Source organism: Nicotiana sylvestris, chromosome 9 (assembly GCF_000393655.2).
Source record: "Nicotiana sylvestris chromosome 9, ASM39365v2, whole genome shotgun sequence".
Classification (NCBI taxonomy): Eukaryota; Viridiplantae; Streptophyta; class Magnoliopsida; order Solanales; family Solanaceae; genus Nicotiana; species Nicotiana sylvestris.
In genome coordinates, this window is record NC_091065.1 from 114,383,438 (window position 1) to 114,399,162 (window position 15,725).

At 42.3% G+C, this 15,725-nt stretch overlaps 1 protein-coding gene across 1 annotated transcript; it reads right to left on the reverse strand.

Moving 5' to 3' along the window:
- Positions 1 to 245: 245 nt before the first annotated feature.
- LOC104235855 (subtilisin-like protease SBT3) lies at positions 246 to 2,817 on the reverse strand. Its single transcript, XM_009789682.2, has one exon. The coding sequence runs from the start codon at positions 2,757 to 2,759 to the stop codon at positions 438 to 440; it is 2,322 nt and encodes a 773-aa protein (XP_009787984.1). The 5' UTR covers positions 2,760 to 2,817; the 3' UTR covers positions 246 to 437.
- Positions 2,818 to 15,725: the final 12,908 nt, after the last annotated feature.

Below are 15,725 nucleotides of genomic sequence, written 5' to 3' on the forward strand. Positions count from 1 at the left end.
TATTGCAAAGAAAATTTGGGGAAGAGAATTCTTATTGATTTTGGGTTGAATTACAATAGAATAGTACCTCTCTATTTATAGGGAAACAGTGACTTAGCCACCAAACAATAATCCCTAAAATCTCTAAAAAATATAGACATTCACCTTAAATACAATTTTATTTATAACAAAAGCGAAGTAATTACTGACGTAAAAGCATAAAAGAATTGTTGACAAGGCACTAGGGGCTGCAAGCAAGTGTTCTATACTAGTAACATAATTTCTGCAATTTGATAGCAGATTTATCATCATTATTAATTTGGGATAGGCACAGGCAATTCATACAGTATAGTACATGATTTCCATCTAGCTTTCCCTTTGTTCTTGTGTTTGGTACTTCCAATTCAAGAATCACATGGTCCTACGCAAAGGCAAAATATATCATAAAGGAGCACAACTTATGACGAGATCTCAATTATGGGAGATGTCACTATAGGACTCCTAACAGAATGGCTTCCATTCTCTTCAACCCAAGTGATGGACCCAACATTTCTACTTTGACCCTCATCACCTAAATAACGAATTGTCAAAGTATAACTTTGTTTCTCATTTTTCTTCTTGAACATCAAAGTTTGTGGAGATACTGAAACTGTAGTGTTCTTTGGAGCTTTTATCTTAGCTTTATAAGTAGCTGCACCTTTACCAACATTTGTAACTGTCCTCCTGAATTTCTGTTCCAACAATGTGAAGGGTCCCTCGAGGGGGTACAATGCAATGAACGACGGGTAATTGAGATCGGCTGATGGATTTGAGCAGTTGTGGTTGTCTGATGATCTTGCAATTGTCTTGAATTGCTCTTCTGTGAAATTCAGAGAGCATAGAAGATTTACGTAATCTTGTGGAGTAGCATCGTATACTAGGCCAGGATCAAGCGCTCTGTTGGGATCAACGTGTCCTGCTCCCATGTCTAGGGGCGTGGCGGCCTTGTTAATGTCCGAGTCTTTAATAGGTTTTCGAGTGTTGTCCAAAGGATCTGCTGTGGTCATCATGGCAGAGCGAATAGCTGAAGGACTCCATTCAGGATGCGCGCCTTTTAGCATTGCTGCAATTCCAGCAGCATGTGGTGCAGCCATAGATGTGCCTGATTCAAGAATGTAATCAGTGGACAATTCTATGTTTGGCCCAATACTTGTAGCAAATACGTTTGGTGGATATGCGGCAAGAATCAGCACCCCTGGTGCCAATATATCTGGCTTTGCAATTCCCATGTAGCTTCTGGAGGGGCCTCGTGCCGAGGATGCAGCAACAACTGGTGCTGGCTTTGCATCTAGATACGTCTCTTGGAACGTGATGGTGGCCGTGGGATCGACAATATTGTTTACATAATTGATGACTTGTTTCCCTTCCTTTTTGTTAATCACAACTCCACGGTTTGGAAATGTAGCAGACCTGAACATTCCTGGATCCTCAGAAATAAAGATGCCTGCTTTAAGTCTTGCTCGAGTGACAATACGCATTTGATCAGAGAAATCCCCATTATCTTCACATATAATGATGGTACGTTCCGGATCAGATAGTTGTGATAATAATTCTTCTGAATTGCAATCAGCTAGAGTCTTGTTGTAAATCACTATTGAATCCTTAACAAAGGCTCTTGCAGGAAACAAGCTCAAACCCCTGATTTTTAAGCCATTTCCCAAAGTCAAAGTGCCAGCAAATGTCCTGTCAGTGTGGCCTGATGCCACGCACAAGATCCATGGAGATCCGTTGTTTAAACTTCCAATCCCCGGACCTCGATTTCCAGCTGAAGCTGAAACTAGCACTCCCTTCATCATAGCTCCAAAAGAAGCAATGGAAATAGAATCTTCATACAAGGGAATGAAATTGAAACGGAACCCATAAGAAATGGATATCATATCAACACCGTCCGCCACAGCTTGGTCCATAGCAGCAATTAAATCTGATGTAAAAGTTCCTTCAGTAAAGCTAAACTTATACACAGCTAGCCTAGCTCGTGGAGCGACTCCTCTTGCTGTCCCTGGTGCATATCCAAAATGGGAAACACCTTTGACGAAATTCCCAGCAGCAATGGAAGCAACGTGTGTGCCATGACCATCAGTATCCCTTGCCGAATTCATGGAAATGTTCACAGTTGGATCATTAGCCAAAATTCCCTTATTGAAGTAATTAACCCCAATAAGTTTTCTGTTGCACAATGAAGTGTTAAACTGTGTGCCTGGCTTACAAATTCCCTTCCATCTCTTAGGGATTTCAGGCATACCATCATCTCGAAAACTCGCAGATTCAGGCCAGATGCCAGAGTCAAGAACACCAATGATCACATCTTGGCCTAAACCAGAAGCAGGCCATAGCCCAGATGAAGGATTGAGCTTGAGGAAATCAGATGTGTAGGTAGTGTGAGGTTCCGCAGTTGTATCTTTGTAAGCTGAAACGAAACCTGGTAACTTCTTCAAAGCTTCAAGTTCATCTTTGGACAAAACAGCACTGAAGCCATGAAACACATTGTCATAAGAGTAAACAAGTTTTGGAGCTGAGTGGAATCTGTCTACTGATGAAGGAACTGCAGCCTTAATGGAATCAATAGTGGAAGAATGCCAATGCTGGTGATCAGCAAAGATATTAGGCATTAAGGACTTGTCCAAGTGGACAATGTAAGTGGATCTTCGCGCTACGGCTAAGAAACAGAAGAGATGAACCGAAAGAAGCCATGAAAGCAAGATTGGATGTGGAGAATAAGGCCAAAGCATTCTAGATTCCATGTTCACTCACTACACACTACTCTTCTTTAGCCACTAACTGTTGAATTGACTTTATAGGGTTAATTAGCGTAGAACATAAGGTCCCCTAGTAATCAGTAAACTAATAAAGTTAGGTCGCTATTGAAATGCGATTAGAGGCACTAATGAATTAAGTACTACTAAACAATAGGCGGCTTGTGTAAATTTTGTACAATTCCAATTAAGATATCAGTTTGTGCGGATGTCTGCCTCTTCTCACAGGCTTCCTGAAATGATTCTTTATGTCAATCTGTCAATTATATTATTCCCACTTATCATTTAACTGAAGTTACTTTTTTTGTTTCTTTATTTCTTTATAAAGTAAGTATTAATTTCAAACATAGGTGGCTTAAGTAAAAGTGTACTGTACCAATTAATATTGTATCAGTTTGTAGGGATTTCTGTCAGAGACGGTGTCGGCTACGGGTTTGTCAAAACCCAGTAGCTTTGGTTCAAATCACTTATTTGTCTTAAAATTTCATTAAATATGTACAAATTATTAATTTAGAGTCAATAACTTAAAAGGATCGGATTAGATTCCCGAAAACACAAACTTTAAATATTGCCTCCCCCTTGTTACAGGCTGCTTAAAAAGACCCTATATGTTCTGTCAATTCTCCCCCACTTATCATTTAATTAATGTTAGTTAAGTACTTTGTTTCTTCTTTTCTTTAATAGTGGAGTAGTAATTTTTATGAATCCGCTGAGACAATGTAATTTTAAGTCAAAAATAATTTTCAAAGAAAAGGAAAAATCTGTCGATAATCAAGCATGCTGCTTTCACATTCTCTCCATCACCATATACCGGTAAAACACCGGGTGCCAATAAGTACTTACCTCGCATTGTAAGTTTACAGCTATTTCTGGTGTTTGGATATAATTCATAGTTATTACGGGGTAAATCACAATGACGAAAGAAGAAGAGTTCGAAATTGTTTGTCTATACATTACTTTGATCTTGTATTTTTTTCTCATTTAGAATTCGTGTTACTCCTATTTTCAGAGTTTGTATATTAAGGAATATAGTCAGTGTCCATAAACTAGTATAATTAAAAGAATTAGAAAAAAGGAAAAATATTCTCTCGCTCGCGTGGGATCTTTATTAGTGGTATGCCCATAGATCATTATTACGGTCCCCAGTAATAATGACAAATACTCTGACCGTAATTTTTTTCTTGTTTACTATACCAAAAAAATTGTCCACTTTTATTTGTTTATTTTGGAAAATCAAAAGACAATTTATCATTTATACATATTTCACCCTTATTAAGTACTAATCCCTTCGTATCAGCAAGAGTTAACCTTTTACTATTTGGGGAGTCTAACAGCTTGTTTGGATGGTTGTTACCAGTTGTATCGTATCGTATTATTACTTTAAATACAATGTTTGTTTTGATTGTTACTTAAATTTTATTGTATCGTATCGTTAAATCTGTCGTTACGTAACGATGAAATATGCCACTTTATGTAACGACCAATTTGGTGTGGTCGCATCGTTTCCTTGTGTTTTTCTCTCAATCTCACCCTTCATTATTATTAAATAATTTTATTTTATCATTTACCCTACCTTTTTATATACAATCTCATAATTTTTCTTTATAATATTGCAAGTTTATTCATCATATTACTGGTGCATGATACCATGAAACGACGGCAAAACGACACAATCCATCCAAATATTGTATTCATCAAACGATACAGTACAATACAATACAATACAATACGATAAGATACATTATGAAACGATATGTAACAACTATCCAAACAAGCTGTAACAAGGTTTTCCTTGACCATGTCTTTTGCACATAATTTTTAAATATTTTGACTTATAATAACTTTAATGTAGTTTCTAAATATGCAAATTTTATTTCAAATTTATTTTTAATATATTGTAATTAGGGGTGATATAATAAAATTATCTCGGCCTTATCTCGACTCGTTTATCATTGTATTCATTGATGATATGCTGGTATACTCACGTAGTCAGGAGGAGCACGCAGAGCATTTGAGAGTTGTGTTGTAGAGATTGAGCGAGGAGAAGCTTTATGCAAAGTTCTCCAAGTGTGAGTTTTGATTCAGTTTAGTGGCTTTCTTGGGGCATGCGGTGTCTAGTGAGGTTATTCAGGTTGATCCGAAGAAGATAGAGGCGATTAAGAGTTGTCCCAGACTGTCCTCAACCATAGAGATTCGCAGCTTCCTTGGTTTTGCGGGCTATTACCGTCGGTTCGTTCAGGGATTTTCATCTATAGCATCACCCTTGACTAAATTGACTCAAAAGGGTGCTCCTTTCATGTGGTCGGATGAGCATGAGGCGAGCTTTCAGAAGCTCAAGACTGCCTTGACCACATCTCCAGTGTTAGTTTTGCCATCAGCTTCAGGTTCATATACAGTGTATTGTGATGCTTCGAGAGATGGTATTGGGTGTGTGTTGATGCAGGAGGATAGAGTGATTGCTTATGCTTCTTGTTAGTTGAAGCCCTATGAGAAGAACTACCCTGTTCATGATTTGGAGTTGGTTGTCATTGTTCACGCGTTGAAGATTTGGAGGCATTATCTATATGGTGTGTCTTGTGAGGTGTTTACTAATCATTGTAGCCTCCAACACTTGTTCAAGCAGAAGAATCTCAACTTGAGGCAGCGGAGATGGTTGGAGCTGCTAAAGGACTATGATATCACTATCTTGTACCATCCGGGGAAGTCCAATGTAGTGGTCGATGCCTTGAGTAGGAAGGCGGTGAGTATGGGCAGTTTGGCATATATTCCTATTGGGGAGAGACCTCTTGCAGTTGATGTTCAGGCCTTGGCCAACCGGTTGGTGAGGTTGGATATTTCGGAGCCCAGTCGGGTCTTAGCTTGTGTGGTTTCTCGGTCTTCCTTGTTTGATCGCATTAGAGAGCGCCAATATGATGATCCTTATTTGCTTGTCCTTAAGGACAGAGTTCAACACGACGATGCCAGAGATGTGACTATTGGTGATGATGGGGTATTGAGGATGCAGGGTCGGATATGTATGCCCAATGTAGATGGACTTCGGGAGTTGATTCTGGATGAGGCCCATAGCTCGCGGTATTCCATCCATCCGGGTGCCGCAAAGTTGTATCGGGATTTAAGACAACATTATTGGTAGAGAAGAATGAAGAAGGATATTGTGAGATTTGTAGCTTGGTGTCTCAATTATCAGCAGGTGAAATATGAGCATCAGAGGTTGGGTGGCTTGCTTCAGCGGTTAGATATTCCAGAGTGGAAGTGGGAGCGGATCACCATGGATTTTGTAGTTGGGCTCCCACGGACTTTGAAGAAGTTTGATGCTATTTGGGTGATTGTGGATCGGCTGACCAAGTTCACGCACTTCATTCCTGTGTGTACTACCTATTCTTCAGAGTGGTTAGCAGAGATTTATATCCGAAAGATTGTTCGCTTACATGGTGTCCCAGTTTCCATCATTTTAGATAGAGGTACTCAGTTTACTTTGTAGTTTCGGAGAGTCGTGAAGCGAGAGTTGGGTACTCAAGTTGAGTTTAACACAGTTTTTCACCCTCAGACGGACGGGCAGTACGAGCGCACCATTCAAATATTGGAGGACATGTTGCGCGCTTGTGTCATTGATTTTTGTGGTTCGTGGGATCATTTTCTACCGCTCGCGGAGTTTGCATATAACAACAGCTATCAGTCGAGTATTCAGATGGATCCATATGAGGCTTTATATGGAAGACGGTGTAGATCTCTAGTTGGTTGGTTTGAGCCGGGCGAGGCTAGACTTTTGGGTACAGACTTGGTACATGATGCTTTGGACAAGGTGAAGATGATCCAGGAGTGGCTTTGTACAGCGTAGTCAATACAAAAGAGTTATGCTGACAAGAAGGTCCGTGATGTGTCTTACATGGTTGGGGAGAAGGTTCTATTGAAGGTTTCACCCATGAAGGATGTTATATGATTCAGGAAGAAGGGTAAATTGAGTCCTCGGTTTATTGGGCCTTTTGAGGTGCTTTGGAGGATTGGGGAGGTGGCTTATGAGCTGGCTTTGCCACCTAGCTTGTCGAGTGTACATCCGGTATTTTATGTTTCTATGCTCCGAAAGTATATTGGCGATCCGTCTCATGCTTTGGATTTCAGCACGGTCCAGTTAGACGGTGATTTTACTTATGATATGGAGCCAGTGACTATTTTGGAGTGGCTGGTCCGAAAGTTGAGATCAAAGTATATAGCTTCAATGAAAGTGCAGTGGAGAGGTCGGCCCATGGAGGAGGCTACATAGGAAACCGAGTGGGAGATACGAATAAGATACCTCACCTATTTGAGGCTTCAGGTATGTTTCTTGACTCGTTCGAGGACGAACGTTTGTTTAACCGAGGGAGGATGTAACGACCCGGCCGGTTGTTTCATGAGTTACAGCTTTGTTTCCCTCATTTCTGCCTCTATGTCTTGTTCAGCTGTATTATATGGTATCGGGTTGGTTGGCTCGGGTTCGGAGTGATTTTGGAGAGGTATGAGACACTTAGTCTCTTTTGAGTAAGCTTAAGTTAGAAAAAGTCAACTGGATGTTAACTTATGTAAAAAAAAGGTCTTGGAAGTGAATTCTGATGGTTTGGATAGCTTTGTTAGGTGATTTAGGACTTAGGAGCGTGATCGGAATGTATTTTGGATGTCCGTGGAAGGTTTAGGCTTGAATTGGCGAAATTGGAAATTTGGCATTATCCGTCAGCAGTGTAAATTTTGATATAGAGGTCGTATTGGAATTCCAAAAGTTGTGATGTGTGTGCAAAATTCCAGGTCATTCGGATGAGGTTTGATAGGTTTTTGCATCGTTGCGGAATTCAGAAGTTTGGAAATCCTTAGGCTTGAATCCGATGGTTATTTGATGTTTTGATGTTGTTTTGAGCATTTTGAAGGTCGGAACAAGTTTGAATGATGTTATAGGATGTGTTGACATGTTTGGTTGAGGTCCAGAGTGACTCGGGTGAGTTTCGGGGGATTAACGGACCAATTCTTGGTTTTGAGAGTTAGCAGATTTTGCTAGTTTTCTGTTGCAGAAGGTTTGTTCATCGCGTTCGCGAAGAGTGTTTTCTGAGTTGGTGAATTTTGTTCTTCGCGTTCACGAAGGAGAGGATGCTGACACGAAGTGGAGGGCAGATTGTGCATCGCAAACTCGTAAGTGGAGCTACGTTCGCAAAGAGGAGTGAGGCAGTTAGGGACCCCAGTTCTGTGGTCTACGCGTTCGCGAGGTGAGGGTCGCGTTGGCGAAGGTATGAGCTTGTTAAGGTTCGCGAAGTAGGTGTCGCGTTTGTGAAGAGCAAAGCGGAGAGACAGTCTGAGTTGGCTTACGTGAACGCGAGAGGGTGGTCGCGTCCGCGAAAAAGAAAGCGTCTAGGCAGAATCTTTAAGTTCAAAAACGAGGGTTTAGTTCATATTTTCAAAAAACTCATTAGAGAGCTCGGGAGAAGGTGAATTTAGAGGGGATTTTCAGAGGAGTGATTGGGGTAAGTGTTCTTCACTTGTTTTGGGTTAAATCCTATGATTATGTCTTGATTTTTATCATTTAAGTTGGGAATTTGGGGTGAAAATTGGGGAAAAAATGGAAGAAAGTTTGGAGAGTGGATTTTAGGGATTTGGAGGACCATTTGATGTCGGATTTTGGTGAATTTGATATGGGTAAACTCGTGAGTGAATGGGCTTTCTAGTTTTGTGATTTTTATCGGATTCCAAGACGTGGGCCCGGGGGTCGGGTTTTGCCAATTTCGGGATTTTTGAGTTAATTTGATAATTTTTGTATGGGTTTCATTCCTTTAGCGTATATTGATGATAATATACTGATTTTTGTTAGATTCGGGGCATTTGGAGGTCGAATCGAGAGGCAAGGGCATCGCGGGCTAGAGTTTGGCTTGACTTGAGGTAAGTAACGCTTCCAAACTTGGTTCTGAAGGTTCGAAACCCCGAACTATGTGTTCTATGATTACTATTAAGGTGACACAAGTGCCAAGTGACGGGCGTGTGGGCGTGCACCATGAGAATCGTGGCCTGCTGATATCTTTGTTGTGATTATGTGATTAAGTTAATGAGTTGTAAATCATGCTAATTATCATGTTAAGGCTTCACGCTGATACTGTTGAGACCCGAGAGGTCGTTTCTTGCTATCATATCATTAGGTTCATTGATATTCTGTACTCAGTCTTGTTCATGCATTTTATATCATGCCTTAGTCTCAATTATTGTTATTTGGCACATCATATCATTGTTCGGGCTAGTATTATGACATTTTGAGCCCGTGTGTGAGAGATTGGGAATGATGACTATGTAAGGCCGAGAGCCTGATATTGAGTGACAGTATGGGATCGGGCTGCACGCCGCAGCGAGATATTGATTATGCCTTTGTTGGCTTGTTATAGGCTTGGGCTGAAAGGAGACCCTCCGGAGTCTTTACACCCCCAGTGAGCGCAGTTGATGATAATGAGGGATGGATCTTCCCTGGACATGGATCTTGTCCGAAGTATTTATACCTGGAGATGGATCTTCTCCATAGGGCTGGAATGGCCTTCCTTGGTACTGGATGACTGCGGTCAGTGATGTATATATATTCCGGGATGGATCTTCCCTAGGCTGGATGTCCATATACAGTAACCGAGTGGTTGAGCACTTGTGAGTAGAGGTACACGGAACATTGATCATGCTATCTATGCATTGGTACATAGAGATTTCCTGAGCTTTATACTCCGTACTGTTTAGACTACATTTATTTACTGTTGAGTTTTTACTTGAACTGCAAGCATGTCTACTTTTTCTGTACAGTTTAATTGCATTACCTATTGAGGCTTGGTTCATCACTACCTATCAGTATATAGTTTGGATTTGTTGCTTACTGAGTTGGTGTACTTACATTACCCTCTACACCTTGTGTGCAGGTCCAGGTATCTTAGGGCACGGTAGCGGTTGTTGACTATTCCAGTCGCGGACTTCACGGAGATAGCGAGGTAGCTGTCTGGTGACCGTTGTTCCGCTTTTCTCCTTCTCTATCTTCCTATTAGTAATTTGTTGTTATTTCTAGATTGTTTTGGTCTTGTCTTGTTTCAGAACTATTATAGCGTTGCTCATGACTTAGTGACACCCGAGGTCGGGCTTGTATTTTTCCGCTTTGGTGATTTTAACTTTATATCTTTATCGGATTTCAGTTGAAAAATGGTTTTACTTAAGTTTTTAAATGAAATGTGGATTTAATTGGAAATGTGTCGGCTAGCCTAGTTTCACGATAAGCGTCATCACGACCAGGTCGATTTGGGGCCGTGACATTAATTCGTAATTTTTTTGCTTTTCTAGCGTAGGCATGGGAGGGAAGAAAGTGAAGGCAAATCACTCCCGCATTTGCTTCACTAATACAGAACCACGACTAGAGAAACTACAAATTAAAACTCGTAAGCGACTTAACTTCTCATGGATGAAATGTTTCTTTGCTTTTATATACACGTTTAGATGTCTTCGATAGAGATATGGCTTCATCGAATTCCTTAATTGCCTTCATTCGACTTAATAAGTAATTTTTTGAATTTTTTTATTATTTACCTCGAAAATACGAGTAACAATTAAACTTGTTTATGGTTTTAAAGATATGTGATTTACTTCAATACTAATTAATAAACAAGAAATCTTAATGTATAAATGAAAGAAGTAAGTAAAATCAAACTACTATGCAAGCCAGTCTCAACCTCGAGCTAAGGTGGCCTTGAGGTAGGTCAAGAACAATAAAGTAAGAACAATAAAGTTAAAGGACAATTTTGATGAAATGTGAGCAAAAAAGTAAAAGAGTATATTCTTTGCCAATGATTGATGATCGTTACAAATAATTGGGGTCCCCTTTATATAATAAGGGAACCCTAAATATGGGACATTTCTATTTACAGTAAGAAATCTTATTGGGACAATTGTCTAATCGCCTAGTACGGATTCGTACTAACTTGTACAAATCTAAGTTATGAGCTCAAACCTTCGAATTTTCATATTTCTGCTCAGCGATTACCGCATCTACGGTCAAAGGGACGCTTCTGCGGTACCGCTTCTGCGGCTGGGGACCCGCAACTGCGAAATTTCATTAAACCCCCAAGCGCCGCACATGCGCTCCTTTCCTCGCAGATGCGCTCCCGCTTCTGCGGTCCTTGAGCCGCATCTGCGACCAACAGCCTTCAAGCCTCAGACCGCATCTGCGGTTGCCAAACCACTTCTGCGGCGCTGCACCTGCGGTCCAATATCCGCAGGTGCAAAAACAACAGGTTCAGCAAAATTTCAGAAGTTGCCTAAGTCCAAATTCAATTCCGTTAAGCATCTGAAACTCACCCAAGGCCCCCAGGACCTCAACCAAACATACCAACCAATCCTAAAACATCATACGGACTCAGTCAAACCCTCAAATCACATCAAACAACGCTAAAACCATGAATCACTCTCCAATCAAAGCCTAATGAACTTGAAATCTCAAGAATTCTACAACCGATGTCGAAACCAACCAAACCATGTCTGATTGACCTCAAATTTTGCACACAAGTCACATTCATCACGACGGAACTATTCTAACTTTCAGAATCGGATTCCAAACCCGATATCAAAATCTCACTATCGATCCAGAAACTTCAAAAATTCAACTTTCGGCATTTCAAGCCTAAATAAGCTACGGACCTCCAAAACACAATCTGAACATGCCCCTAAGCCTGAAATCACCCAATGGAGCTAACAGAATCGATGAAATTCCATTACGAGGCCATCTTCATACCGTTTTGACTACGGTCCAGATTCTAAAGCTTAAGCTCTCATTTTGGGACTAAATATCCCAAAACACTCCGAAACTCAAAATGAATCTTTCCGGCAAATCACAATAGCAGAAACAAACACGGAGAAAGCAGTTAATAGGGGATTGGGCGTTAATTCTCAAAGTGACCATCCGGGTCGTTACATCCTCTCCCTCTTAAAACATTTGTTCATCCTCGAACGAGCATAGAGATATACCTGAAGTGGTAAGAAGATGAGGGTAACAGCTGCGCATATCCTGCTCGGTCTTCCAAGTCGCCTCCTCGACCGGCTAACCCCGCCACTGAACCTTTACTGATGCAATGCTCTTTGACCTCAGCTTTTGAACCTGCCTAACCAATATAGCCACTGGCTCCTCGACATAGGATAGATCCTTGTCCAACTAGACTAAATTGAAATCCAACATGTGCGAAGGATCACCGTGATACCTCCGGAGCATCAAAACATGAAATACCAGATGAACTCCTGCCAAGCTGGGAGGTAAGGCAATCTCATAAGCAACTTCCCCAACACGTCGCAATACCTCAAAAGGACCATTAAACCTCGGACTCAATTTCTCCTTCTTCCCAAATCCCATAACGCCCTTCATAGGCGAAACCCGAAGCAATACCCGCTCTCCAACCATAAATGAAACATCGCGAACCTTCCGGACTGCATAACTTTTCTGTCTGGACTGGACTGTGCGGAGTCTATCCTGAATCACCTTAACCTTCTCCAAAGCATCCTGAACCAAGTTTGTTCCCAATAATCTGGCCTCGCCCGGCTCAAACCAACCCATTGGGGACCTATACCGCCTACCATACAGAGCCTCATACGGTGCCATTTGAATGCTGGACTGATAACTGTTGTTGTAGGCAAACTCCGCCAGTGGCAAGAACTAATCCCAAGAAACTTCAAACTCCATCACACACGCACAGAGCATATCCTCAAGAATGTAAATAGTACGCTCGGACTGTCCGTCCGTCTGGGGGTAAAATATTGTGCTCAACTCCATCTAAGTACCCAACTCATGTTGCACGACCCTCAAGAACCATGATGTAAACTGAGTACCTCTATCTGAAATGATGGAAGCTGGAATACCATGCAGATGAACAATCTCCCGGATATAAATCTTAGCCAACCGCTCTGAAGAATAGGTAGCACACACAGGAATGAAGTGTACGGATTTGGTCAGCCGATCCACAATCACACAAATGGCATCGAACTTCCTCAAAGTCCGTGGGAGTCCAACTACGAAGTCCATGGTGATTCACTCCCACTTCCGCTCCGGAATCTCTATCTGCTGAAGTAAGCCACCCGGTCTCTGGTGCTCATATTTTACCTACTAACAATTGAGGCATCGGGCTACAAACCCAACTATATCTTTCTTCATCTGCCACCACCAATAGTGCTGCCTCAAATCCTGGTAGATCTTTGCGGCACCCGGATTGATGGAATACCGCGAACTGTGGGCCTCCTCTAGAATCAACTCCCGAAGCCCATCAACATTGGGTACATATACCTGACCCTGCATCCTCATTACCCCGTCATCGTCCATGGTCACATCTCTGGCATCACCATGCAGAATGTTGTCCTTGAGGACAAGCACATTGGGGTCATCATACTGACGCTCTCTAATACGATCAAACAAGGAAGACCGAGAAATCACACAAGCTAGAACTCGACTGGGCTCCGAAAGATCCAATCTCACAAACTGGCTGGCTAGGGCCTGAACATCCATCGCCATGGGCCTCTCTACTGCTGGTAGATATGCCAAACTCTCCGCCCGATGACTCAAGGCATCGGCCACCACATTGGCCTTCCCTGGGTAGTATAAAATAGTGATATCATAGTCCTTCAGCAGCTCTAACCACCTTCTCTTACGCAAATTAAGGTCCTTCTGCTTGAACAGATTCTGTAAACTCCGGTGATCATTGTAGATCTCACAAGGAACACTGTACAAATAATGACGCTAGATCTTCAAGGTGTAAACAATAGAAGCTAACTCGAGATCATGGACATGATAATTCTTCTCATGCACCTTCCACTGTCTGGATGCGTAGGCAATCACCATACTGTCCTGCATCAATACCGCTCCAAGGCCAATCCTCGAGGTGTCACAGTAGACAGTATAAGATCCTAAACCTGTAGGCAATATCAATACTAGGGTTGTAGTCAAAGCTGTCTTGAGCTTCTGGAAGCTCTCCTCACACTCTTCCATCAACCTGAACGGAGCACCCTTCTAGATCAACCTGGTCATAGGTGTTGCAATAGATGAAAATCCCTCAACAAACTGACGGTAATAACTTGCCAAGCCAAGAAAACTATGGATCTTTATAGCTGAGGATGGTCTGGGCCAACTCTGCATTGCTTCCACTTTCTTCGAATCCACCTTGATCCCTTCACTCGATACCATGCTAAAGATGAGAGTAACGGCTGCGCATATCCTGCTCGGTCTCCCAAGTTGCCTCATCGACTGGCTGACCCCGCCACTGAACCTTTACTAATGCAATGCTCTTTGACCTCAGCTTTCGAACCTGCCTGTCTATTATAGCCACTGGCTCCTCGACATAGGATAGATCCTTGTCCAACTAGACTGAACTAAAATCCAACACGTGCGAAGGATCATCGTGATACCTCCGGAGCATCGAAACATGAAATACCGGATGAACTCCTGCCAAGCTAGGATGTAAGGCAAGCTCATGAGCATCCTCCCCAACACATAGCAATACCTCAAAAGGACCATTAAACCTCAGACTCAATTTTCCCTTCTTCCCAAATCTCATAACGTCCTTCATAGGTGAAACCTGAAGCAAGACCTGCTCTCCAACCATAAATGAAACATCACGAACCTTCTGGTCCTCATAACTCTTCTGTCTGTACTAGAGTGTGCGAAGTCTATCCTGAATCACCTTAACCTTATCCAAAGCGTCCTGAACCAAGTTTGTGCCCAATAATCTGGCCTCGCCCGGCTCGAACCAACCCACCGGGGACCTACACCGCCTACAATACAAAGCCTCATACGGTGCCATTTGAATGCTGGACTAATAATTGTTGTTGTAGGCAAACTCCGCCAATGACAAGAACTGATCCTAAGAACCTCCAAACTCCATCACACATGCACGAAGCATATCCTCAAGAATCTGAATAGTGCGCTCGGACTGTCCGTCCGTCTAGGGGTGAAATATTGTGCTCAACTCCACCCGAGTACCCAACTCATGTTGTACGGCCATCCAAAACCATGATGTGAACTGAGTACCTCTATTTGAAATGATGGAAGCTAGAATACCATGTAGACGAACAATCTCCTGGATATAAATCTCAGCTAGCCGCTCTGAAGAATAGGTAGTACACACAGGAATGAAGTGTGCAGACTTGGTCAGCCGATCAACAATCACCCAAATGGCATCGAACTTCCTTAAAGTCCATGGAAGTCCAACTACAAAGTCCATGGTGATCCGCTCCCACTTCCACTTCGGAATCTCTATCTACTGAAGCAAGCCACCCGGTCTCTGGTGCTCATATTTTACCTGCTGACAATTGAGGCATCGAGCTACAAACCCAACTATATCTTTCTTCATCAGCCTCCACCAATAGTGTTGCCTCAAATCCTGTTAGATCTTTATGGCACCCGGATGGATGGAATACTGCGAACTGTGGGCCTCCTCTAGAATCAACTCCCAAAGCCCATCAACATTGGGAACACATACCCGACCCTGCATACTCAATACCCCGTCATCATCAATGGTCATATCTCTAGCATCACCATCCAGAACCTTGTCCTTAAGGACAAGCAAATTAGGGTCATCATATTGACGCTCTCTAATACGATCAAACAAGGAAGACCGAGAAATCACACAAGCTAGAACCCGACTAGGCTCCGAAAGATCTAATCTCACAAACTGGCTGGCTAGGGCCTAAACATCCATCGCCATGGGCCTCTCTGCTGCTGGTAGATATGCCAAACTCCTTAAACTCTACGCCCGGCGACTCAAGGCATCGGCCACCACATTGGCCTTCCCTGGGTGGTATAAAATAGTGATATCATAGTCCTTCAGAAGCTCTAACCACCTTCTCTAATGCAAATTAAGGTCCTTCTACTTGAACAGATGCTGTAAACTCCGTTGATCAGTGTAGATCTCACAAGGAACACCGTACAAATAATGTGCCAGATCTTCAAGG

Coding starts and splice junctions, on each gene's coding strand:
- LOC104235855 (XM_009789682.2), bottom strand. CDS start 2,759: ATGGAATCTAGAATGCTTTGGCCTTATTCTCCACATCCAATCTTGCTT.